At 51.1% G+C, this 26,386-nt stretch overlaps 1 protein-coding gene across 3 annotated transcripts; it reads left to right on the top strand.

Moving 5' to 3' along the window:
- Positions 1-56: 56 nt before the first annotated feature.
- EFTUD2 (elongation factor Tu GTP binding domain containing 2) lies at positions 57-22,955 on the top strand. 3 transcript variants are annotated; one of them, XM_050911793.1, is made up of 27 exons: positions 57-161; positions 1,095-1,254; positions 1,749-1,827; positions 4,079-4,154; positions 4,424-4,489; positions 4,745-4,780; positions 6,285-6,375; positions 7,497-7,579; positions 8,077-8,243; positions 9,311-9,435; positions 11,105-11,168; positions 11,549-11,639; positions 12,050-12,185; positions 12,470-12,597; positions 13,592-13,785; positions 13,929-14,040; positions 14,257-14,397; positions 14,797-14,898; positions 16,012-16,094; positions 17,257-17,343; positions 17,635-17,761; positions 18,226-18,313; positions 18,846-18,964; positions 19,453-19,547; positions 20,383-20,536; positions 21,520-21,627; positions 22,282-22,955. In XM_050911793.1, the coding sequence occupies exons 1-27, from the start codon at positions 57-59 to the stop codon at positions 22,375-22,377; spliced, it is 2,913 nt and encodes a 970-aa protein (XP_050767750.1). In that variant the 3' UTR covers positions 22,378-22,955. The 3 variants fall into 3 exon arrangements, with proteins under 3 accessions (XP_050767750.1, XP_050767751.1, XP_050767749.1); XM_050911794.1 differs by having other exon boundaries at positions 1,089-1,254; positions 4,454-4,489; XM_050911792.1 differs by having other exon boundaries at positions 1,089-1,254.
- Positions 22,956-26,386: the final 3,431 nt, after the last annotated feature.

Below are 26,386 nucleotides of genomic sequence, written 5' to 3'. Positions count from 1 at the left end.
CCTGGGTGCGTGGGGCAGAGTCTGCACCCTCCTCCGAACCCGTCCTCGCCCCCAGGATGGACACCGACCTGTACGATGAGTTTGGGAACTACATCGGGCCGGAGCTGGACTCGGACGATGACGACGACGAGTTGGGCAGAGAGTCTAAAGATCTGGACGAGGTGAGCGGTGGGGATGGGTGGAGGGGCAGCGTCCCACAGGAGCCTGGCGTGGGCCTCAGCCTGCCCCATAACCCCCGCGGGAGCAGGGGATGAGTGCCACGGTCTTCACAAGCTGCCGGTGATTCCTTTCCCGTGCCAGGCTCTGGTTCTGCAGTGAGACTTTGTTCAGTGGTGAAATTTGACTCCTGAGGATCAGAGTGGATTTGGTTTTTAAAGGATTCAGCAAAAGCTGCCTTCCTGTTCTTGTGATAAAGGGAAGGACAAAGTGTCTGCTTGAATGACGGTTAGAACTGGGAGCTTCTGTAGCTCAAGCTGTATTTAGCTTTTTTTTGTGTTAATCAAATGGAGGATCCGTATCCATTCAGTGAGGTCTTCAGGCCTTCAGTAACATGCGCTAATGCTACAGCAGTATTGCGAGGAGCTCAACTCCTCGGTGGTGAAGGCAGAGCAAGACTCCACAGACACTAGAGGAGAGCGACGAGGGCAGGGAGGACAGCAGAGGCTGCTGTGCCATGATGGGGAAGGCATCGGAGGACTGAGGGAGCCCCTTCTAGTCTCCTGTTCCTGCAGTTTGTCTGAAAGTGGTGTCTGTGTGATTCGGGTTGTGTTGTGCGTGAGTGTGGTTCTGTTGTCTATGCAAGTGAGGGGCGGGAGCTGCTACCTATGCAGGCAGCTCTGCAAGTCCTCTTGCCATTTATTTTCAAGGTGCTGTTAATTTTCAGCAGGAAGAGGTGTGTTGCTTACAGAGAGCACCTCTGCAAGCTGCTCTGCTGAGGGATGTGAGGTGCCGGGGCCACGTTGGTGGTTCCCTGGATGGATTTGTGGTGCTCTCTCGCCGTACGATGCCAAGCCTGTACCTTCTGGGGTGATTGGTGCTTGCAAAGCCCTTTGGTGCCGGCAGCAGCTAAATGTGAGCGTTTGTTGCAGCTTGAGGATGATGACGACGATGATGATATGGGGGACCATGATGAGGACCACCCTGGGATGGAGGTGGTGCTGCATGAGGATAAGAAATACTATCCCACTGCCGAGGAGGTCTACGGGCCCGAAGTAGAGACGATAGTACAAGAGGAAGACACACAGCCTCTCACTGGTAAGTGGTGAGGAAGCAGCAAGTTGGGTATGGAGGGAGGAGAAGACTCTTAATGGATCCTTGGAAAAGGAAAAATAATATTCCCTTCCATTCTCCTCATGGGTTTAATGCCCCTTTTGGATTCCCGCTCAGCCCCAGGAACGCGTAGACTCTTGTTTGTCTAGTGGTGCGCAGATTTTGGCGCTCAGGATTATTACAAACGCCAAACAATCTTTTGAAGAACAGATATCAGCAGATACTGGAAAGATAGTTAAGGAGAAATGAAAATGCGTTTAAGTCATCTCATATGATCCTTCTATAATAGAATAGTTCAGTTGGAAGGGACCTACAACGATCATCTAGTACAACTGCTTTTGTAAAAAGCTAAGAGAATCTGTCAGCTTGAAAATTGTGGTTTTGTCTGCAAAAGTCCCTGTTCCCTACGAGTGTTTCTGAGCCTGCTGGGTTCAGGGTCTCTGATAACAGTGTTTTATTGTTCTTTCTCTTGTTTTCAGAGCCTATTATTAAACCTGTGAAAACCAAAAAATTCTCTCTGATGGAACAGACGTTGCCGGTCACTGTCTATGAGATGGAGTAAGTAATATGTAGGGGTTTTAAGCGTGTACATTGGCTCAAGCCATCTGTGCTGTGATTTCCTCACTTTTTGTTGTTTGCAGGCAAAGGTAGGGAGGCAGAGTGGTGTGTACTATGTGGAGGAGGCGGATTTTGGGGGGCATTGGCTTTGTTTCTTACTGACACCAGCAACAGAACTGAGTGCAGCCATTTCCTGGATTTTGAATCAAAAACAAGAGGAAGAAAGTACAAGACTAAACATTTTACAGATATTTTCCCTCCACAGTATGCAGCACAGTGCATAGTTTTCTGAAAAAGAATGTAAATCTTACCTCAACAGCTCATACAAAGCTTGATAATTGGAAACCCTCGTGGTGCAGATTTGCTGAAGGCAAGTCTTCTTGACTGGCTCAGGAAGTATTTATATGGTCAGTGTGTGGCATACCTCATACTGGGACATTTTGGGTTGATCCCAGTGACCGTTGACCTACTGCTGTGTCAAATTAATTCCCATCTATCCTGGAGGAGTTTCCAGGGGGAATTTTTATGCCGCTGGTTGCATGCAAAGTTGTGCATAGCTCAGCATAACGCTGCCGCTAAGCTGCGCTTCTGCTGCACTTGATGGTGTCTGCCGGTTGTGCTCCACGAAGCAGCCCCTGGGACACCAGGGTTGGGAGAAAACCTCCTGGAAAAAAATCCAAAGGAATTTAAAATTTGAGCTGTAATATCTCACGCAGCTTTGGTAAGGAATAAAAACAGTTGTTTACTTTCTCAATTAAAAATACAATCTTAGCATCAACGTCTACATTTTGTTGATGGGTGGAGGGGCTCTCTATCCTTGCGTATATAGTGTTTCTGTGTGTTGTCTTCTGTTTGAGGAGAAACAGATTGAGCTGCGTGAGTGTCTTGTTAGGCTCATCTTTCCATACGCCACTTCATGGCTAGTCAGAGCTTCTTCCAGTTTTTAATAGTCGTCTTCAAGTGTGGATCCCAGAACCACATGCAGGCTGAGTAGCAGTTCCCTGTGTGCCAAACAGACCCCAACATGAGCAGTCCCTCTGCGTATCATCAAGGATCATGTTATTTTCCGGCAACAAAATTTCACTGGAGTTCGTATTCAGTCAGTTGGTTACTTGGATGCCCAGGACCTTTTTGGAATGGCTGCTTCTTGGGGCTGTCCCCTGATACTGCCAGGATGGCTGTGTTCATTGATCAGAGAGATTTTTGATGTAGCCAGATATAAACCAAAGAGCCTGCTGGGTCTTATTTTTCTAAGCAGTCCATTTTGCTTTTAGTCAATGACCTGTACTCTTCATTATCTACCGCTCTCCTGATCCCTGTGTCCTCCGCTCGTTCCATCTGTAATGAATTCCTCTTCGTCCTGTTTGTTGATATAAATGGTTAGGATGGGGCCACGAGAAATTCCATGTGGGACTTAGCCAGAAACCTGCAAGCTTGGTATCGATTTCCCATTTAGCCTTATTTTAAGACCGATAAGCAAGCTTTTAAACAGTATTATTATTGATTTTTGTATTTTTTAGCTCTTAATCAAAACGTTGTACGTTAAGAAGTCTACCACATCAGTGAAAATTAAATCTTTTTAAAAAGGAGATTACTTGACAGGACTTATTTTCTGTAGACCCATAGCGATGGATACGTGTTTTATAGCCTCCCATTATTTTTTAGGGGAATTGGTAATTTAGGATCTCAATTATATTTTGGCCAGGATCCATGCAGAAGCGACCGGCCCATCATTACCCAGCTCAGTTGCTGATTCTAAAAAGATTTAAATTCCATTACTGTTTCTTTGAGTCCCTGGGAATATCACTGTTTTAAGACCTGAAAATCAGAATTAATGGTCTGCGGAGCCCCGTGGCTACCTTTTAAAACTGCGTGGGGTGCTTGTTATCCAGCTCTGTGATTTTCTTGACTGTCTGCCACTATTTGAGTGGAAGTATTTCATCATCTGAGTACATGGATGTGACTTTTGCTCTAATGCTGACTAGAAGAGAAGAAAAATATTCAATAATATTCCATCGCTGGCAGTTTTACCAGCTCCGTATCCTCCCACCCACTGCCATCTGTCTAGGACTCCAACTCTCTTGTCCTCCCCATCTGGAAAGTGGGATTCTTCCTCCGCAGGGCATTGGCAGAATGAAAGTTTGGAGAGGATTCAGGGGGCACCTTGAATAGAAAGTGTAGCTGAAATGGCACCTGCTTTTCTTAGACGCAGCAGAAGCCTCCAACAGTCTTTTGTGTTTCGTTCCTGCAGTTTCCTGGCAGATCTGATGGACAACTCAGAGCTAATTCGAAATGTGACTCTGTGTGGGCACCTTCACCACGGCAAGGTAGTGTGAATATCCAACGTGTATCAGGTAGTAGTAATGATCTGTTTGTTGCTTACTTTTACCATTGCTCCTGAGCCCTCAGTCTCCGCAGCAGCAGTCTCTTTCTGCTCCTCTTGCTAATGCAGTTATTTGTAGGTTTTCTTTCAGCCACGTGGAAATAATAACGTGCCCGACTTTCTCTGTGCTGCTACTGGAGGAATGGGATTGTACTTGTATTTATCTGTCTGAACATAGTCACCTCCTTTCTCTTGTGCTCTGATATTTTTCAGACTTGTTTTGTTGACTGCCTGATAGAACAGACACACCCGGAAATCCGGAAGCGCTACGACCAGGACGTAAGTGAGCTTTTGGTGTATTCCTGCCCTCGGCAACGTGAGTTGGCTTTTACACTCAGAGGGAGCATGACTGTACGTGGGGAAAATGTGGTTTGGTGATTAGAACGTAGGATTGGAAAGCCAGAGCTCAGTCCTAGTTCTGTCTCTGTCACTTACTTGCCACCTTAACCATGTGTAACGAGTTATTGTGTCCTGCTTCAAACTTAATACTTGATACCAAAATGTGATATTCTGACTTTTGTTTTGTCTTTGCAGCTTTGCTACACTGATATATTGTTCACAGAGCAAGAGGTAAGTGAGTCTTGTAGAATAGGCAGTGATTTTTATCCAGTTGTCTCATGCTTTACTCACAGTTACTTACTGTAGGCAGTTTCCTCTTCCGTTTTAATGTCTTTTTGTGCCTTCCACGTTGTCGTGGTTTGATCCCAGCCAGCAACTCAGCACCACACAGCCGCTCCCCCCTCCCCTGTCCCAGTGGGTTGGGGAGGAGGATCGGGAAAAACGTAAAACTCATGGGTTGAGATAAGAGCAGTTTAATAACTAAAGTAAAATAAAATATAATACTAACAACAAATAATAATAAAAATATAATAATAATTGTAATGAAAAGGAATATAACAAAAAAAAAAGATAAATTAGACCCAAGAAAAGACAAGTGATGCACAATGCAATTGCTCACCACCCGCTGACCGATGCCCCAGCAGCGATCCACCCCTCCCGGCCAACTCCCCCCAGTTTATATACTGGGCATGACGTTCCATGGTATGGAATATCCCTTTGGCTAGTTGGGGTCAGCTGCCCCGGCCGTGCTCCCTCCCAGCTCCTTGCACACCTGCTTGGTGGCAGAGCATGGGAAACTGAAAAATCCTTAACTTAGGATAAGCGCTACTTAGCAACAACTAAACCATCAGTGTGTTATCAACATTATTCTCACACTAAATCCAAACCACAGCACTGTCCCAGCTACTGGGAAGAAAATTAACTCTATCCCAGCCAAAACCAGGATGCACGTTTTGATTATTTTCTTTATCAGTCTTTATCAATGATCTGCTCCTCTTGTTTGCCTCAGTAAGATCCCTGGTCCAACTTTCTTTCATTTCCTGCAGCCCTCATCTCCATGTATGATTTTATTTATCTGAGATGATAACCTGTGTAGAAAATCTGTACCAGAGTTATCCCAGCATATGGATAACTCCTATTTTCTTTGAGAGAAAGAGGTGGAAGGGGTTCGCAGCAGTGGTGGATGAGGAGAAAAACTATTATTTCAAAATAAACACTTTTCTCCTTGGTTTCCTTTGACGGGAGCTCTTAGCTGGGTGCTCTGACTCCATGTGGTTGGGTGTGAATGGGAATCTTATTTTGTTACATGCTAAATATTGTCATGGCCAGAACAATCCTGTGAAGCATTTCTTTGTCTTCATCTTAATGCTCTACTTTATGCTCTGGGTGATCAAATCTTACGCTTTGAGGTATAACTTGATAGCAGCAGAAGGGCGAAAGCACAGAAAAACGTGCATCTTCTGTCTCTGGTGTTCCATATTATACTTCCTCATCTGAAATGAGGCATGGATTGTGCCATGGTGGCTCACCAGTCTGAGCCAGTATGGATGGAGGAGCTGGGCTGGATACTGCAGCAATCTGAGGTTGTTACTCCCTCCCTGGGAGTAACAGGGTGTACTGGATGGCTGTTTACTTCCTTCCATCTTTCTGATTTTTCTTTGGTCGTCTTTTACATCTTTACACGGTGATGTATTTTTTCTCTTTTAACTGATAATCCTGGTTTCCTGTCTTTCAGAGGGGAGTAGGGATCAAGAGCACACCAGTGACTATTGTTCTGCCGGACACCAAAGGAAAATCTTTTCTCTTCAACATCATTGACACTCCAGGTGATTGTGTAATCCTGAAAATTCTGTTTTGGGATGCACTTAGCTGAAGGCAGCTTGATGTGTGGAGCAGATAAGTGATCACGTGAACCAAGGTTTCTCTCATTAATAAACCTCTTTGGTCCTCTGAATAGTGCTGTTGACAGGAGCAGAGCAGTAAAAACACGTACAGTGATGGTTACTGAGGGCCTTCAAAGAGCTTTGGTGTTGGGTTGTGTAGCATTGGCTCTCAGAAAAACAAAGAAGGAATCTATACCCTGAAACCTCACTGATTCATCTGGAAATGTCACTGAGGTGCAATGAAGCCCTGGGAAGTTTTCTTTCACAGACAGAAACCCGTGGTTTGTTTTGTGTTTTTTGTAGATGATTCCAGCCTTGTCCTGAGCCTTTAGCTAAGTTCATTCTTCTGAAATCACTTCCAGCAGTAACAACTGTACCGCTGGCTTTTAGTTAGGCTTGTGTTTCTGATTAGCAGGCCTAATTGACGGCTAATGGGGCTGAAAATGTGTTTCACTCAAGTATATGAGAAGCACATGTAGAATTGGATTTTCCAAGGTATCACCATGCACAGTGGGGACTGTGCTTTTCTCAAATGCTGTTGCCCCACAGTGAGACTCTCGGCAAGTTCTCTCGAGCCTCTGACAAGCTCCTGTGGAGGGAACATAATCACGGATCAGCTTGTTGTAAGAAACCAAGGCCAAACTTTAGGAAAGAGGGTCTTGGGACACATCTGTTGAGTTACAGCTCAAGATGAGGGAGGTTAGAGCGCAGGAGGAGACTGGAGGGAGAGGCATCTGTTGTTCTTTGGTGAGAAGTAATCTTCCTCCTTTTCCTGAAGTACTTGCACAGAGCTGTGAGAAAAACAGTAACAAATGTGAGGAAAAGTGCCTGTTAAATGAGTTGTGTTTATTCTCAAAAAATAGCATTAAAGCTGAAGCGAATCCCTATATGGAGCTCTGGCAGCCGCTCCTGGGTCCCTGTCTGAGGAGGAAGCTGTCTGTGTTCTGCTTCGCTGGATACCAGTGACCGGAGCAAGCTGCAGAGCAGAGGGACGGCTTTCCACCCTCTGCGCTGCTGGCGTCAGGGCTTACTCTGGTTCTCACCACCATTTTGTGTTTTTGAAGGTCACGTCAATTTTTCTGATGAGGTGACAGCCGGCCTTCGTATTTCGGACGGCGTTGTGCTGTTCATTGATGCAGCTGAGGGGGTGAGTGCCAGGTTCTCCTGGGGGTTAGCTTCAAAATCTCTTCCTCTGGAGTCTTTAATCCTGCCTTAGCATGAAGGCCTGGGATGGGTTCAGCTTTCCGGGTGAAGGGTTTTTGGAGGACAGTTTGGGAAGCGAGAGTGTTTTCCAGCCAAAACAGGGAGTCAAGCCTCTGGCTTCTGTGTCCAGGGCTGATGTGATGTGTGTGACCTGTAGGCTGATTACCTAACTTGTTTGCGTCTCCATCCCCACGATACCTAAAATTGAGCAGGTTATTTATATCAGAGATGTCCAAGGGGTAGGATTCAAGGAATTTGGTTTGGTTGGCACCTACTTCTAAATTTCAGGAAGATTAGCTGATCGCGGGTGGCTGAGCTTAGGCTCAGCTGCTACAGAGTCGCAGCCCTGTGTGTAAGGGTCACTGCTTTATCTGTCATGCCCTAGATAGCATTTGGTGGAGGGCTTTCGCTAGGGGTGTTTGTGCTCATTATTCCCTGCAGGTGATGCTGAACACGGAGAGGCTGATCAAGCACGCGGTGCAGGAAAGGCTAGCAGTGACCGTGTGTATCAACAAGATAGACCGACTGATCCTGGAGCTGAAATTGCCCCCTACAGATGCTTATTACAAACTCAGACATATCGTAGACGAAGTTAATGGTCTGATCAGGTATGGGTGTCTGGGATGATGCGTCATTAGTGCTTGCTGTTCCTGTTCCATTGCAGGTGCTTCTCTCTGAGCCCTGTGTATGCCTAAAAACTAATGAGTTTGTCTCTTTGTATGTTGAATCATAGAAAATGGGGCAGGAAGAACCACTGGAAATTCATCTCAGCCAATATATTGAATTAGGCAGGATCAGCTCTTCCTGACAAGCTTCATGGGGTCAGCTCTTTTTCCCCCCATTAAAAAGTAGGGAAAGTGGACATATGACCAGAGCAGGGAACTTCTGTGCTCCCAAATGTCTCAAATATAGCCTGGACAATTTCAGTGTATCCCAAATTGTAGGTTGAGATGTCTCAAAGCTCCTAAACTTTTGTTACAAAACTAATGGGAACTTGCTGTCCCAACCCCTAAACAGAGACTGTGATATTGCTATGGTCAGATCTTGCAAGACCCTGCTCAGAGAAGGGAGGGACATCTTCTCTAGCTTTCACAGTAGCAATGCATCGTTTCTGTGGGTTCTTCTGCATCCAGGTGGTTTTCTTAACAGCATTCTCCCCTTCAAGTTTGTGTGAATTTGCACACGAGCTCACTTGCATGTCTCTCTGTTCAGTTGCTACTGGCATCATGCAGCTCGGAGCAGGGTAATTTATCCTGTCTAGAATGCTTGTGAACTTATTAAAACTGTTTTGATTCAATTCGATCCCTACATTGTTTGCCTTGTATTATGCTTTCCCTTGCTTGATTGACCAACTTTGCTGCCTTTTTTTAGGGGAAGAAAAACTCTACCTGACAAAAAATACAAAGCACTTGTGCTGGTAACTTGCTAGTTCTAGGTCATTAAATATGTCTTTGCACACTAATGCTTTGAAGTTTATAGTCATAAAGTAATACTGACCCTGAAATTCCGATGGCAAGCATGCTGCAGCCCATTTTAAGATGCTCTTTGGCAATGCAGAATCCTTGCCTATCACATACTACTGTTTGGTGTGGGAAGTGGATTGAAGTGTCTTCCTTGGTTCATAACATTGATTTTATTTTTTTTTTCCTTGTCTCTAAAAACTGTCTCCTCTCAGCATGTATTCCACCGATGAGAACCTCGTTCTGTCTCCCCTTCTGGGGAACGTGTGTTTCTCCAGTTCACAGTACAGCATCTGCTTCACGCTGGGATCTTTTGCAAAGATTTATGCAGACACATATGGTGAGGATTATCCAGAACCCTTGTACACTTTAACATCTCATTTCCTAACCTTTTTTGTTGAGGCTTTCGAAGCTACTCAACTTTGACTTTCACTGCACATATACGGCCAGTATATGCATTCTTGAATTTCTAGGAGTTGAGAGGTACTGCAGATCTGAGCCTTGGGTGGTAAAAAACAAAAATACAGTTCTAACTTGTTTTTAGCTAGATGGTTTCTCCTGATAAATGTTTTTTGAGTCAGAAGCCAATAATTTATACATACCCTTAAGCAGAAAAAACAAGTCGTGTTATGGCAGTTGAAGGCATGTGTATGTGCTGTGCTTTGCCTCCTTATCACAGCAGCTCAGAATCGAAGCAGTTAAGTCCTGCCTGCCTTTTCACAAAAGTCTCCAGAGTCTGAGACTCAGCTGCAGCTGGGCACAAGCTTGGCCCACAAGGTTTTGCACTCTTGCCCTCTTTCTTTTTTAAGAAACTGTCTTTTTCTGGCTTTGATTTAATTTTCTGTTCCCCAGGTACCCACTCAAGGCAATCTGCCACTTGTAAAAGTGGGCCTTTTGCTTGCATTAGCCAGCTATACGGCCAAGGTTTTTGAAGTCTCACACTGGGGAATTCGGGGTGATCTGTAGGAGCCGTGAGCAGGGGAAGAAGGATGTAAAGCAGTTAGCCTAGCTCTTGCAAAGAAGTTAGCCTGAGGGAGGATGAAGTTGTAGAGGTCAGGGACTGATGTGTCAGACTATCACACGTCCTCGTGAGTTTGGAGACATAAATGAGCTCCCTGGGTGTCACAGCATTAACTCAATGCCTGCTAGGATGATACCCCTTCTTTGGGGGACTGATAAAAATGAAGGCACAGTTGGTAGGAGGTGTCATCCGTGTGGGGCAGATACGAGCTGAAAGGGTACTTGAAGTCAGTCATACTCGATTGTGGCCACCAGAGATTTTATGTGCAGCCACCACACTTCAATGAACATGAGTTATAGTAGTTTAACTGTCAAAATTGCAGCCACCATGAAATTTCTGATGCTTGCACATCTGCCCACAGCAAAAGCTTGTTTGGAAACCGCTGTAAATTATCACCGCTGTCTTATTATTTGTAAATTCACCATGACAGCCAAGCACTACACTATTCCTTCAGCACTTGGGTATTTGGCTATGTGCTTAGTGCATCAGCTGAAAAAGAGAAGAGAACCTGGAGGTGTTCAGCAAGGCAGAAAATGCTTGCAATAAGCCTGCGAGGCAGATGGGGTGTAAGCCATCCCAGCACCTTGGCACTACAGCGTCAGGTTGCAGTGTTAACGTTTGGAAAATGAAGCAGATGTAACTGGGTTCCTGCAGCGTGGCGTCTGGCAGGCCAGCTTTTCTCAGCTCTAACCTTGTGTGTAATTGAGAGAGTTGAAATGTTCCTGAGAAGCCAGTCTGTGAACCCACAGTGTACCTGGGCTGCTGGTGTCATCCTCAGTGGACTGTTTTCTGCCCGCCTCTCTGCCTGGTCTCCCCAGGTCAGGGCTTAATCATTTATTCAGAATTGGGACCAAGCGTTCACTCACCAGCAATGGTCCATTAAATCGAATCCTCGGGGTTGTTTTAAAAGCCAAAACCCAAAGATTTCCAAGATGAGAGAAGTACAGTGTCATCTGAGAAACTTTTGCCATTTGCTTTTTCCCTTTAGGAGACATCAATTATCAGGAGTTTGCAAAGCGGCTTTGGGGTGACATCTACTTCAACCCGAAGACGTAAGAAGCCTGTTTAAATGTCTATTAGTTTATTGCTGGGTTTTTCCCTCCTTTCCCTGTAAAATGTGGACTAGATGACCACCCAAGGTCCCTTCCAACCTGAGTTGTCCTGTGATGGAGTAGTATCTGGGAAGGGTTGAGTCAGGCTGCCTGCTTGGTGTGAATCCATGTGGTCCTCCTGAATCCCATAAGGAGGAGCAGAGAGCCTCCTCCAGCCTTCGTTTGGAGTAAGCATGACTCCTGTGTCCCTCACAGCTTCCCAGGAGGACTGGGAGGGAGAAGAAGATAACCTGGGAAGAGCAGAGGCTGCGTTTGCAGTAGGGGTGCCTGCAGGCTGCAGAGTCCTTGCTCCTCATGTCTCTCCTTTGGTCTCCCAACAGCCGCAAGTTCACTAAAAAGGCCCCAACAAGCAGTTCCCAGCGCAGTTTTGTGGAGTTCATTCTGGAGCCCCTGTACAAGATCTTGGCTCAGGTATATGGTGGTTCATTCTCCTTCCCATAGTTCCAGGTAGGAGCAGCCAAGGGCTGAACACTACGTGGTGGGGTGTCTGGTGCCTGTGGGACTCGCCTGTCTCATTCTGCGGTGTGATCTTCACAGACTGGGTTTGGGGGTGCAGAGCAACAGTGAGCAACTCCTTAACAGTTGCTCTTTGCAAATACAGCCCTATATTTGCACAGTTAATAGAACTGCCTTTGCTCTTTCTAGGGTGCTCTAATATCAGCCAAGTCATATTTGAACCAGCCACCCAGTTCTCGTGTGAGCTCTAAACCAGAGCAGGTCAAGAGCCCTGAGGGTGATGGGCTGGTGTGTGAAGCTGCTCCTGGGAGTTGTTGGCTTGGACCCCCGCAGCAAAGCTGAGAGCGGTGCTTGTTGTCTTGCAGGTGGTGGGGGACGTGGACACGACCCTGCCCAGGACTCTGGATGAACTTGGCATCCACCTGACCAAAGAGGAATTGAAATTGAACATTCGGCCCCTCCTGCGGCTTGTCTGCAAGAAGTTCTTTGGGGAATTCACAGGTAAATGCTTCCCCTCCACAATCTTCCCCATACCCTAGTCTCACATCAACAGAGTTAAGGGCTGTATTACAGCCATGGAGCGCTCACTTGCACAGATTCCTTCTCAGCTTTCCAAATATAAAATATTAAACCATTTGCCCAAAGGACAGCTTGAGACACTGCTCACATCTTCCCCATTGCTGTGGGTGCACTGCAGTCAGAATGGCTTTGCCCTGTGTTTATTGGAGTACATTTCTTCCCTCTACACTGCTTAATCCTGTTCTCATGAAGTATAACTTTTCCAGGCTTTGTGGACATGTGTGTGCAGCATATCCCCTCCCCGAAGGTGGGAGCCAAGACGAAAATCGAGCATACCTACACTGGTGGCGTCGACTCTGATCTAGGGGAGGCCATGAGTGAATGCGACCCTGACGTAAGGAAACTCTTCTGCTTTGCTCTGAGTGTCCAAAAGCGTGGCAAATATGCCCTCCTTTCACTGCCTTGACAGGGCAGCTGCCTCCTAGACAGCCATCTGCACAGATTTGACTTCCAGCATTTTGAAACCTCTCATCCGATACTGAAACAAATCTCTTCACTGTGAGAAACTTTAGCTGCCTGCCAGGGTGGCCCTTGAGAGGGAGAATTCTTTGACAATGTTCAGAGAAGAACAGGACTAGGTCAGGACTTCAGAGCACGTGGGAACTGCAGGGTGATGTTGTGTCCTTTTGCTGCCTTTTTGTCCCTTTTCCTTGAAGTTTGATTCTCTCGCCAAACTCTTAGAAAACTGATCTGGACTATACTGATAAAAATAACCCTACATTAGTTAGTCAGCACCTTTCCTATCAAAGCCTTGCAAAAACCTTCCTCCTCAAACAGCTTGTACTGAGCTGTCATTCAGAGTTGTCTGGAGCCACCAACGCCAGCCAGCAGCTTAGTGAGGGATTTGCCTGTGACTTTTGCTCTAATGTCTGGAGAGAAAACGAATCTCTTATTTTAATGAGTTGTGATTACCCACATAAAACTATACAGTGGTGACTGTCACCAGATCACCAGTTGTGCAGTGACCTTATGGGACTGAAAGCTGTGATCTGTGGAGGCTCGGATGCTCTGCCCTGAGCTGGTTTGCAGGCCAGCAGATGACGTGGCCGCCTTCTCACGGCCTTGTCCCAGCCGCTATTTACTGCTCCACAAGAGAAGGGAGGAGAGCTCCAGAAAAGTCCACCAAAGTCGTTCCAGGGGTCTCCATACAGGGCAAGGAGATGTAGGGCTTCCAGTGGAAGGAACTGAAGGACTTGGCAAGTCAGAAGAAGTATTTCTAAATTCCAGCCGTTTAATCCTTTTGTATCCACGAGTCCTGCCAGGTCTGTGTCTGTTTGTTGACTGTATTTTGAAAGAAGCTTATTTCTCTCTCTCTCTCTCACGGGAAGGGTCCGCTGATGTGTCACACAACGAAGATGTACAGCACAGACGATGGCGTTCAGTTCCACGCCTTTGGCAGAGTGCTCAGTGGTACCATCCATGCTGGGCAGCCTGTGAAGGTGCTTGGAGAAAACTATACCCTGGAGGATGAGGAGGATTCCCAGATCTGCACTGTTGGACGCCTCTGGATCTCGGTTGCAAGGTACGGAAAGCTCTGGCAATGTGCTTGTTTGGGAGAAAAGTCACCTGGAGTCGTTGCTGCCAGGGACAGGGAGGAGGACAGCGCTGCGAGGGGCCTGAGGCTGGCAGCAGCGAGTGCCACAGTGATGCTCTCCTGCCTTTTAGGTATCACATTGAGGTAAACCGAGTTCCTGCTGGCAACTGGGTGCTGATAGAAGGAGTGGACCAGCCCATAGTGAAGACTGCAACCGTCACGGAGCCTCGGGGCAATGAGGAGGTACTGTGCATAGCTGGTATCGCTCAGCCTGACAGGGAGTCAAGGTGATGGAGTGCATCTCCAAAGCTCCAGGGGTGAGGTTAAAGAAACCTTGTCTGCTGAGGAGCCAGGGCACAAGGGCCACTGAGGGAAAGGGAACAGTTTCAAACGCTGTGTCTAATTCCAGTGGCCATCTAATGATGCAGAGTTGCAGCTCTTTGTCCTTATTGGTTTCAGGCTCAGATCTTCCGTCCTTTGAAGTTCAACACCACATCTGTTATCAAAATAGCTGTAGAGCCAGTCAACCCCTCGGAGCTCCCCAAAATGTTAGATGGTCTCCGCAAAGTCAACAAGAGTTACCCCTCGCTTACTACTAAGGTATTTCTGGTGTATGTATGGCTGTTTTCAGCTTGTGCTGTGGGCTACCTCATAGGCTGATCTTAAATAATTTTTTACTGTAGGTTGTTTTGTTTGTTGTGGGTTTTTTCATGCTGTTGCAGTTGATCTCATAAATCATGTGGAAATAGCAGAAAACTGTAAATCCAGCAGAAAAACACACACCTTGCTGTGCCAGGAAAGCAGCTTTGCAGAGCACATCAGCACTTTCTGCTAGAAAAGGCTGTGGGAGCTTTCCTTGGGGTGCTCTGATCCTAACCAATTTATTTAAAGCTTATTTACTTATTTACTTTATTACTTCCTCAGGCTTGTGTAGGAGCCTGGAAGGCAAGGGCCTGTGAGCAGTATCGCTGTCAGTTGAACTCCTCTCTTATCTTCCAGGTGGAAGAGTCTGGGGAGCACGTGATCCTGGGGACGGGGGAGCTCTACCTGGATTGTGTAATGCACGATCTACGGAAGATGTATTCAGAGATTGATATCAAGGTGAGGAAATGAGAGAGGGATTTTCCCAGCTGGGGAGGGGGTTTTGTCCCCCTTTCTCAGAAGGATGGGAAAATAAACCTAGCTGAACGTACAGCGTGGATTTTGTCACGTCCCTTTACAAGGAGAAAATAACAAGGGCTGTTAGGATGCAAAAGTAACTCTTACAGCCTGACTCTGTCACACCAGTGTGATTGAGAGCCTGAAAATTGGCTTGGAAAGGAGTGTATGACCATATTCCAGCCTTTTCCTGTACTTCAGCCGTTGCCTGGCTATCATCAAATAAATAAATTGAGCAGAATTTTTCATACCTGGAATTAGGTTTAAATGTTCCTGTGTTTGTTCTGAGTGAAGGAATTAGTAAAGCTGTCTGTGCAGCCCTCAGTGGTTCATACACAAAGCTGATTAAAACACTGGCAGATGAACCAGTCTTTTCTTGTAGGTGTTCAAAGGTTTCAAACAGTCTCTTTAAAAACAAAAAAGTACTTGAAAACCTGGCGTGGTTTAACCCCAACCAGCAACTCAGCACCACGCAGCTGCTCGCTCACTCCTCCCTGCCTCCCAATGGGATGGGGAGGAGAATCGAAAAAAGGTAAAACTCGTGGGTTGAGATAAGAACAGTTTAATAACTAAAGTAAAATATAATACTAACAATAATAATAATAATTGTAATGAAAAGGAATATAACAAACAAAAAAAAAAAGGAAAAAAAAGAAATAAAACCCAAGGGAAAAAACCAGTGATGCATAGTGCAGTTGCTCATCACCCGCTGACCGATGCCCCAGCAGCGATCCACCCCTCCCGGCCAGCTCCCCCCAGTTTCTATACTGGGCATGACGTTCCATGGTATGGAATAGCCCTTTGGCTAGTTCAGGTCAGCTGCCCCGGCCGTGCTCCCTCCCAGCTTCTTGCACACCTGCTTGCTGGCAGAGCATGGGAAACTGAAAAATCCTTAACTTAGGATAAGCGCTACTTGGCAACAACTAAAACGTCAGTGTGTTATCAACATTCTCACAGTAAATCCAAAACACGCTGTCCCAGCTACTAGGAAGAAAATTAACTCTGTCCCAGCTGAAACTAGGACAAAACCTTACAAACCTGTTGTCGTTATTCCAGGTCGCTGATCCAGTTGTGACATTCTGCGAGACAGTGGTGGAAACGTCCTCCCTAAAGTGCTTTGCTGAGACACCCAACAAGAAGTAAGAGCCCATGGACGAGCTGGGCATTGGAGACAGGCAGATGGAGGGGTTCGCTGGAGACTAGACTTCATCCCCTCCAAGGGGGGGTCTGTTCTCGGTGGCTGTTGTCCAGACAAGTGGCGTGTGCCTGAGTTGGCAGCCTTCCGTTGCAGCAGCTCTGCTGAACTCCTCAGTAACACGCTTCAGTCCCAGGGATGTTTCTGTGCTTTGTAGGAACTCTCAGAATGGAGGGAATAAAGACAGAGCCACATCCTCCTTTCTTTTAGCTAAATTTCACACCTTCTCAGCAGTTCTGTGGTGTTTCCAAAACCAGAAGATGTATTGGGATCCTAGAGCAGGTGCCAGAGAGCCCAGTGCTGCCTTCAGTAACTCCCCAAATGTTTCATGAGCAGAAGCTTTGTCTTCTCTTATCCATTCTTAATCTTGAAATGGATTTTCTCCTTTCTGGTGATGCACTGGAGCCGTACAGCCTGGTCTCATCTTCCTCCCCCAGCAATGCATTATGAGATGCACATGTTTGAAAGAGGGAGGCCTGCGAGGGAACATAGGCTGAATAACCAGGGTGAAATCTAGGAGCACAGGACCTTTTAATGCCTGAATATTCAGGGAAGTCATGATCTGTCATGTGCTGAAGATAGCTTTCCTGTTTTGCCTTGTGGTTTCTGCTTCTTCTTACCTTCCTTTATTCTGGTATACTCTCTCCATGGTTGGCAGCCTTATTTTTGGGAACAGAAAGGTTCCAGTCTTAGGTCAGTCTTTGAACTGTTGGGCACGTGGAGTGACCTGCTCGGGGGGCAAGTTGCTTGCGTTGGTGGGGTTCTCCAAAGCAACATTCCGTGTGTTGGACACAGCGAGCGCTGGCTCTGATAGAGGCATACTGCCTGGCCCGTGGGCTTCCTTCTGCAGACCGGACGAGTGCTGGACATCTGGCAGGAGGGATGGAGCCGTGCTGTCCTTTAGCAGTCTGCTTCTGGAGTTGAGCAGACTTCGGAGAGCAGTTGTTAAGCGCCTGGGCTGTCTTTACAAGCAAGACAGTAACAGCGAAGGACACGGATGGCTTCATCTCCCTAGCTGTGTTCGAGGCAGTGCACAGTCCCTGAGGTCCTGCCAATTACTCCCATTTCGATCATTCTGCGGACTAATTGCAACTGTCTCTTCTCAGGAACAAGATCACGATGATTGCTGAGCCTTTGGAGAAGGGACTTGCAGAGGACATTGAAAATGAAGTGGTCCAGATAACGTGGAACAGGTATGACCAATCTGGGGAGAGCAGGAGTCCTTCTAGAAGCAAATAATTGGGGGGAAAAAGGGAATGCCGGGATCTGCAAGGTGCACAGTATCAGCCGACAGCCTCTAGGCAGGGGTCCTGGGTCCAATATTGCTACCAGCTAGTCTGTGAGCATCCCTGTCCCAGCAAACGAGTTGCTGCAGGTAAAAAGCTGAGACCATTTTATGCCTGAAGGGAATGGGGTCATAAATATGTTGTGAATGCAGGTCGGATACTTGTTTCCTAAAGTTTCTTCCCTTCTTCTTCTATCAGAAAGAAGCTGGGTGAATTCTTCCAGACCAAATATGACTGGGATTTGCTGGCTGCCCGTTCTATCTGGGCCTTTGGGCCAGACGCCACTGGCCCAAACATCCTAGTAGATGATACGCTGCCCTCAGAGGTGAGAAACACAGGCAGGGGGGTTATGTTGCAGTGAGACGTTTGTCCTGTGGTGCCAAGAGGTGACCGCTCCTTCCAGAACCTGCAGCAAGGTCCTAATGCTGTTGGAGTGCTCGCTGGTTTGCCAGATCTCAGATCTGCTGTACTTCCTCCACCATACTCGTACACTGGCTAGCAAATCGCCTGTTATTTTTCAGGCGTTGCTATTTGGGCCACGTCCTCAAAATTGGCAACTGATAGGCCTGCCTTTCAGGATTACCAAAGTATGGACTTTTAAAATTTATAGCTCTAGATGCCAAACTCTGAAGATGATGCTCCTGAGCTGTGAGAGGGAGGGATGGACATTGGGGGTAGTGGGGGACATTGCTGCTCTTCTAGGAACTGGCTTTTACACACTGGAGTCTGTCTGTTACTGCCTTGTGATGCACATTTGGTCTCTGAAGCAGTCTGTCTGTCTGTCTGTAGGTGGACAAGTCGCTTCTGGGCTCTGTGAAGGACAGCATTGTGCAGGGATTTCAGTGGGGGACCAGGGAAGGGCCTCTCTGTGATGAATGTAAGTAGGACCTGTGGAGAAGTGGAGCTAATAAGATCGATTAAATTCTTCCGTCTCTAAGCATTCAAGTGATTTTGCTGGTGCAGTCCCTCAGTGGCCAGTTCCTTTCACACGCCACGGCTGGGGACAGCTCTGGGGATGGGTGACAAGGGAGATAACAGAACCTGCCCCTTTTTCCTGGCTGCAGATGCCACCCGGGCACTGGCACTTGCTGCTTGCATACAAACCGGGGCCTGTGAGCTGGCAAGCTGGCTCCTCCAGACCTTGGCTCTGCTCCTCATATAGTTCAGGTGCAGAGCACTGAGCACCCTGCAAGGTAAGCTGCTGAACTGTCTATCTTGGATATGCAGGGTTAGGACTTGGTCATGCCTTCCCTGCTGGAATTAAATTTAGGAGAACTTCTTCTGGTGGCTCTAGGTCTTAGTCTGGATGTTTGCTATGTGCTCAGGATGTCTGGGGGTGCACGGCTGGTGCTGGCACGGCAGAGAACATCCCCCTCGAGTCACTTGCTGTCATTTCTGCCCTTCCTCAGTGATCCGCAACGTGAAGTTTAAGATCCTGGACGCAGTGATTGCTCAGGAGCCCTTGCACCGGGGTGGAGGACAGATCATCCCGACGGCCCGGAGAGTGGTGTATTCCGCTTTCCTGATGGTGAGGACTATGCTGTGCATGACAAAGACTGAACCTCGCACTGTGCCAGCTCCTGTGGGCTCCAAGGAGTGCGGGTTGCATATGTGCTGCAGTATCTGCCCCAAGGGTGTCGGTTTAAACCGACTCATTCACCCATTAATGTTTCCAGTGCCCTTGTGGGCTGGCAGACGGGTTTACAAGCAATCACGTTCCAGTCTGGCTGGAAACTTGTGTGTATCTGTTCTGTCTCCCCTTTTTGCTACTGTTTGGCTTGCTGGGGAGGGTGGGTGTCGGGGAGAGGGAAGCATATGACTCATGGCCAGAAGGAGAAAAGTTCCTTTCAGTGTTTGTTTGACGCTGGTTTCGGCAGCCGTGGGGCAGCAGGAACCCTTTCATCCCCAGTCAGGCGCTGTATTTGACCAAGGCATGCCAGTCCCTGACTCTTACTCAAACCGAATTGTGTTGGCGCTGCTGGAGGCTCAGTGGCTTGTGTCCCTTTCTCCTCACAGGCCACCCCTCGCTTGATGGAGCCCTACTACTTCGTGGAGGTCCAGGCTCCTGCCGACTGCGTGTCTGCGGTGTACACGGTCCTGGCCAGGCGGAGGTGAGCTGCTCTAGCCAGCTGCCATCACCTTAGCATTGCAAAGTGGCAACTGCTCGCTTGGAATCTGGGTTGCTAGAGACATTCACAGTCCTAGCACTGCTTGTAAAGTGAGGGGAGAGGGTGAAATCTGTATGAAGTGACAGCTGAAAGCTTCCTTGACTGATCCCAGCCCCTGTGCTGTGTGGGGAGGGAATGTCCAGGTTAACACGCAGCCTTTGGTTTGTGCCCGGTTCTTCCTGAGTGTCAGAGAGGAGAATATATAAAGGGACATGAGACCCCACCGGGAGTACTGCGTTCAGCTCTGAGGCCCTCAGCATGAGAAAGACATGGACCTGCTTGAGCGGGTCCAGAGGAGGCCACGAAGATGATCGGGGGGCTGGAGCACCTCCCCTGTGAGGCCAGGATGAGAGAGTGTCGGTGTTGTTCAGCCTGGAGGAGGAGGCCCTGGGGGGACCTTACAGTGGCCTTCCAGTACTTAAAGGGGGCCTGCAGGAAAGATGGGGAGGGACTCTTTGTCAGGGAGTGTGGTGACAGGACGAAGGGTAATAGTTTTAAACTGACAGAGGGTAGATTTAGATTAGATACTAGGAAGAAATTCTTTACTTTGAGAGTGGTGGGACACTGGCAGAGGTTGCCCAGAGAAGGTGTGGATGCCCCATCCCTCGAAGTGTTCAAGGCCAGGTTGGATGGGGCTTTGAGCAACCTGGTCTAGTGGAAGGTGTCCCTGCCTATGGCAGGGGGGGTGACACTAGGTGATCTTGAAGGTCCCTTCCGACCCAAACCATTCTATGATTCTGTGACATACAGGAAGACTAATCTTTTGACATGTTGGCAGAGGCCACGTGACACAAGATGCTCCGATCCCGGGCTCTCCTCTCTACACCATCAAAGCCTTCATCCCAGCCATTGATTCATTTGGGTTTGAGACAGACTTGAGGACCCACACGCAGGGACAAGCCTTCTCGCTCTCTGTCTTCCACCACTGGCAGGTGAGTCCATGCCCTGGTGAGACGGGGAAGAGGGACTTGGTAGGATCAGGCACCAGGTAGGTGCTCTCAGTAGAGCTCAGTGCCACAGCTCACACAGGGCAGGACAACTTCTCTGGAGAACATCCTCAAAGGTTCTCGAGTTGGGGAGGCTTTGTACGCTAGCTGTTAAGTGCCAGAAGCCACCGGCTTTGTTCCAAGTCACATCACCCTTTTCCCTAGCAAGGGTGTGCTGAATGCTGCTGCTTGCTGAGCATGAGGGTCCTTCAGTGCCTGGAGAGAGGACATCCTTGTCCGGGAGAAGGGAAACTGTTTGGGTGCACTCAGTGCTCTGCAGCTTGGGGAGCAGAAGTCTTGGAGCAGGGCTCGGACTCATTGGTCTGCCGTAAGACACAGGTTGCCACACTTAAGGTTTGCCCCTCAGAGAAGGCTTTTTAAACCTATGGAAAACAGGGTTTGGGCCAAAATACTGTCCTCTGGCCACTTCTGTGTCTGGGACAAATTGGGTCTTGTGGGAGCTACCACTGTGAGGTGCACAGCTACTTGTGGTACAGCCAGGTGAGAGCAGCAGCAGCAGTCTGAGCCCCAAGAGCTGGCTTAAAGGTCAAGATGTAAAAGCCCGAGGCTTAGCTCTGAAAAGAATAAACATGCCTGATTTCTAGAGAGGATTGCGCTGACTGGGACCCATGGGGTTGGTTCTGGTTAGCAGGTTTTTAGAGGTCTTACAGTACACCAGCACGTGGGGAAGGTGGGACATGTTCTTGGCTTGGGTTATTAACACCATATTAGTGACTTCTCGCAGGCATGATCACCAGTAGTGATGTGACAGTTTTTCTGTGCCAAGGGAACAGGTGGGGTGTTGGGGCTGTCACACCAAGGCCGGGGGTGTCCGCAGGGCCCAGGGGTGTTTCCCATTGCAGTTCAGGGTCTCCAGGAGGTTGAGCCAGCCCCCAGCATCGCTCTCACATCCTGGCCCTGTGTTTCAGATTGTGCCTGGTGACCCCTTGGACAAGAGCATTGTCATCCGGCCCCTGGAGCCCCAGCCAGCCCCGCATCTGGCCAGAGAGTTCATGATCAAGACCAGGCGTAGGAAGGTACGTCTGGGAGTAATCCCTATAGCGTCCCTCTGTCCATCTGTACCAGCAGCTGAGCTGTTGCAGTGTTGTCCCTTGGGCATGCCACATCGCCTCTGTGTTCCCAGAGTGGACCAATGTCCTTTGTGTCTCGCGACTTCCCTCACTCTTGATCCCCCATGCTGCCTGTTGGTGCCTGTGATGGTCCCATGAACGACTCATCTGGCAGCGACTCTAGCCAAAAGCGGGGTCCTGTGGCATCCGCTGAGCCCCGCTCCCTCCCCAGCCTGTCTGACCCCTTGGTGGCCTGATGTAGCCCGTTTGTCCTGCAGAAAAAGCAGCAACTGGTTTCTGTGCTGGTTTAGTGAGCTGGACTGAGGGGTTGGAGGGGCTCCTGGGACCGCAGAGGGAGCAGAGAGAATCAAGCTCCTCTTTGGGGGGCAGTGAGCTGGTAGATACGCTCAGCAGCAGCAACCACACATTTGCAGCTTCCTGAGAGGCTGTTAGATGTCTTCAAGCTGCTGAGAAGCACCTTATGCCTTGCAAATTCTCCTGCCTTCTCTGGAGCCTGAAAATTTATCTTGCTGCGGGACACCAGCGCTTTTTGGTGCCGCGATGGCTGTACGAGTGCTGGCTGCCAGAGGAATAACCTCTGGCTTTGCGGTTACCCTGCAGGGCTTGAGTGAGGACGTGAGCATCAGCAAGTTCTTCGATGACCCCATGTTGCTGGAGCTGGCCAAGCAAGATGTCGTCCTCAACTACCCCATGTGAACGTGCTGCTGCGGCGTGAGGGCTGACCTGAGTCCTGGCCGGCGTCTGTCTGTCCTTCCCCATCCCCGCTTGCCCAGCCCTGGCTTCTGGACGCTCGGGGCATGCAGGGAGCCACCCCTCAGGTCGCTCTTTCATGGCTGTAGCAGTCTCCCTGGGCATTCGTGGACTGTGCGCTCAGGGCTTGTCCCGTTTAGGGAGCAGCCCAGAGTGCTGATGCTTTTTGTATTATTAGTCTTCAGCCATTGTGGCCTCCAGCGAGGAGATTTTTCCTTTGGATAGGCTCTCCTCAGGCACACGGGTTATCCCCGGCTGCAGCAGAGCGGCGTGAATATAACGTCAAGATTACTAAGGACTGAGCGTAAATGTGCATCAAGCATTTGAGCTAACATTTCTGCTAACCCTCTCCTGGCTGCCGGGGGGTGTTTTGCCTTGGGCAAAGCACGTCTTTGGGCAGCTGAGGAAGGTGGGGATGCCGGTGGGGGGAGTGCTTCTACCAGCCTCCCCAGGAGAAGAGGCAAGTGTGGCTTTTACCTTTTTTGTACACCTTTTTTGAACCCTCGTAAACGTTTAATACAAACTTCCAGGCGGAGCGTAGTCTGATTGCGCCAAGAGAAGGCAGTGCTGGGAGAGGCTCTGCCTTCACCCGTGCTTAGAGCACGCACTGCCCCAGTTTCCCCCATCTTCAGCCCCAATTCCCCCTGTCCTCAGCGCTGTCCCACCCCCAAGGGCTCCATGTCCCCCAGCCATCCTGGTCCTGCCTGTAGTAGCTAACTCACCAGCCAGCCCAGGACAATCCTGTCCCACACTAAGATTTCTTCCTTTCTCGCTAGGGCTCCTGCCACATTTTCAGGGGATCTCATCAGCTGCTCCTGCTCTGAAAGGTTTTTAGTGTTCCCTGTCCCCTGCCACAGCTCCTTACTCTGCCTCCGGACTCGGCCCCGGGTCTGCTCCTAAGTGTGTGCTGTGAAATTAGGGCTGGTTTACATCTCCTGGGGGCATTTACACCCTTTCTGTCCCCTGGCCCCGCTCTGCTGGAGCGGCTGCTCCCCCAGCTTGAGCCTTGCCTGGGATCGCCCTGATGCTGCCGTGCTGAATTTGGCCACAGCAGCGTGGTCCAGCCCCAGATTTGCCTCGGGGAACCTGCCCCAGAGCATCCCCGCGCTCGCAGGGGCTCAGGACAGCTCGTGGGGGCACACAGCACCCCAGGAGCAGAAAGTGAAGCCGAGAAGTCCCCTGCTAAACCTCCCAGCTACTGGTGGAAACTGGGAGGCACCGGGCTGATGTAGGTGTGGGGGATAGGAAGCAGTCCTGGGAAAGCGTGTCCAGCCGGCCTGTGGCGAGCCGGGTCTCTGCGGAAACTGGCTATCACGGGGGATAATTAGGGGCCACTGCTCACCAGCGGGGCTTGGAAACTGCGGAGGGGGAAGGATTTCCTGCTGCTGCCAGCGGACAACAGCATCGCCCGTGCATGCTGCCCCATCCCATCCGCCCAGCGGGAGGGCGCGCGGTGCTGGGGCTCCAGCCCTATCTCTGGGCTCAGCCTTTCCTGCCGGGCAGTGCCGGGAGGTTCCCCATCGCCTCCCGCATCCGCCCTGGCACTGCGGCCTCGCCGGCGGCGCGTTCCCCCTCTGCCCTGGGGGAAATGGGGTTCAAGCCCTGCCTGGTGCAGGCAAGACCTGCCTTATGCCCCTGCCAACCCCCCCATGGCCTTGCTGGGGGTGCTTTTCACCTCCCAGTACAGCCCAGCACCAAACTGGGCCCCTGGGGACCAGGCCAGGCATCTCCAGGAGCTGCGTGAGCCCTGAATTGCTCACACCAGCGCTGCAGCAGGATCAGTGCCCGCGGGGCCAGCAGCGTGCTCGGTGCTGCACGTCCCGTCCCCGGGCTCAGGGGATGCGACCCTGGCTCCGGAGCCAAGCGCTCGGCCGCTCCGACCCATCACAGAGAGGGGTTTTGTCCCAGGAAGGGGACATCTCTCATCGCCCCGGGGTGGCTCTGATCCCAACCCCGGGCTCTCCAGGGCTGGATAACAGGGCTGGAGGGTCCCATGGGGCACCCGTACACCAACGGGCATCAGCGCCGGTCGCCCCTGCCCTCCCGAGAGCAGAACCATGGCGCTGCAATGCCTGACCGCTCCCTATGGATCTGAGCATCGCCCCGGCTTGCACCCCAGGAGGGGTGGCAGGATATGGCCCGGGCAGGCGTGGGAAGGAGCTGGTTCTCACGCAGGCTGTTCCCAGCAGCTGGAAAACGCTGACCCATGGCGGGGCCCGACTGGCTGTGTGAGCTCTTGCAGCCGAAAACCTGGCCCCGTGCTCGTGGGCTGGGAATTTTCCGCGGAAACGGCTCTTCCCTGGGAGCGGGGGCTGTGTGCGGCCGGACCCTGACCCCCGGCCCCTTCCGAGCGGCTGGAATTTCCCCCCTGCTGGCAAAGGAGCTTTGCCGGGTGCAGGGTGCCCTGGGGGATGCGCCCGCCTGGGGCCGTGGAGCAGGTAAACTGAGGCATGCCAGCACACAGAACTGCTCGCTAGGGCAGCGGGCGCGGGGGGGCTCCATCCTTGGCATGAGTTCATCAGGGCTCAGCACTGGGACACGCCAAGGGGGCAAATAGCCCATCCGCAGTGGGGTCATCAGCAATGAGTGATGCTGTGCTGACCCCTTAGTCATCCCCGTTTGTCCCCCATCCCCAGTGACTTGACAGGTCCCCGGGGGGACGTGCTGCCTTGAGCAACCGGCTCCCAGCGGGGTGAGTCCCAGCCCTGCTCCCAGTGTCCTTGTCCCTGTCCTGCTCCCAATGTCCCTGTCCCTACCCTGCCCTGCTCCCAGTGTCCCTGTCCCTACCCTGCCCCTGTCCTGCTCCCAGTGTCCCCATCCCTGTCTCCCCATCCCTGCCCTGCTCCCCGTGTCCCTGTCCCCATCCTGCTTGCAGTGTCCTTGTCCCTGTCCTGCCCCTGATGCCCCCATCCCCACCCTGCTCTTGGTGTCCCTGTCCCCACCCTGCCCTCAGTGCCCTGCTCCCAGTGTCCATGCCCCCATCCTGCTCCTGGTGTCCCCATCCCCATCCTGCCCTCAGTGTCTCTGTCCCCGTCCTGTTCCGGAGGGGACCCAGCTCCCTTGGTCTCCGAGGCCATTGCTTGGTGTCACAGGACGAGTCCCTCTGTCCCCATCCCAGGTGCCCGCCGCCCACCGCCGCACCGAGCCCCAGGCCCGCGCCAGCCCCCCCACCCCCGCACAGGGGCTGCCTAGGCCCCTTCCCAGCCCCACGCAGAGCTGCTTCGCCCTCCCCCCCCCCCATTTCCAGGCCTCCCACGCGTGAGGCCTCCCGTGCAACACGCCCCCTCCCCACGCCGTGCAAACGCTTCGCTGTCCGCGGGGCGCGCGCCGGGCGGCACGTGGCGGCGGGGCCGAGTGGGTGGGTGGGTTGGGGAGGGGGGCTTTGCGCATGCGCCCCGCGCCCCCCGCCCGGGCTCGGCGGGCCCGCCGCGGCGGCGCGCGTGGGCGGCCGAGGGGCCCCGCCGCGGCCATGGACGGGTTGGAGCCGCGCGGGGCGGCGGCGTGAGTGGGGCGGGGGGGGCGGGTCTGAGGGGGCCGCGGGGGGCTGAGGGGAGGCGGGAGCTCTGAGGCGAGCCGCGGGCGCTGAGGGCAGCAAGCCGCGCGGGCTGAGGGGACCGAGCTGCGGGGAGCCGCGGGCTCTGAAGGCAGCAAGCCGCGGGGGCTGAGGGGAGCCGCGGGCTCTGAGGGGAGGCGGGCGCTCTGAGAGGAGGCGGGATCCTGAGTGCAGCCGCGGGCTCTGAGGGGACCGAGCCGGGCGCTCTGAGGGGAGCGAGGGGCCGGGAGGAGCCGCCGCGCCCGGAGCCGCCGGCCGCCGTTGCGAGGTGCCGGTCGCCCCTCCGGAGCCCGGCGTCTCCCGTGGGCCGGGCGGGCCCGCGCATCCCCGCGGCTTGCCCGCAGCTGGCGCCGTCGGCTTTGTCCCTCCGAGCTTCCCCGGCGGGCTCTGGAGGGCAGGGAC

The sequence above is a fragment of the Gymnogyps californianus genome, chromosome 28, assembly GCF_018139145.2.
Source record: "Gymnogyps californianus isolate 813 chromosome 28, ASM1813914v2, whole genome shotgun sequence".
Taxonomy (NCBI): Eukaryota; Metazoa; Chordata; class Aves; order Accipitriformes; family Cathartidae; genus Gymnogyps; species Gymnogyps californianus.
Note: the sequence above shows the minus strand (reverse complement) of the source record. Positions and strands in the feature narration are given on the sequence as shown.

Bases quoted from the DNA above. Each gene is read 5' to 3' on its own strand.
- EFTUD2 (XM_050911792.1), top strand. From the start codon at position 57: ATGGACACCGACCTGTACGATGAGTTTGGGAACTACATCGGGCCGGAG. The intron at 12,186-12,469 runs GTAAATGCTTCC...TAACTTTTCCAG, and splicing joins GTTCTTTGGGGAATTCACAG to GCTTTGTGGACATGTGTGTG. The intron at 14,398-14,796 runs GTATTTCTGGTG...CTTATCTTCCAG, and splicing joins ACCCCTCGCTTACTACTAAG to GTGGAAGAGTCTGGGGAGCA.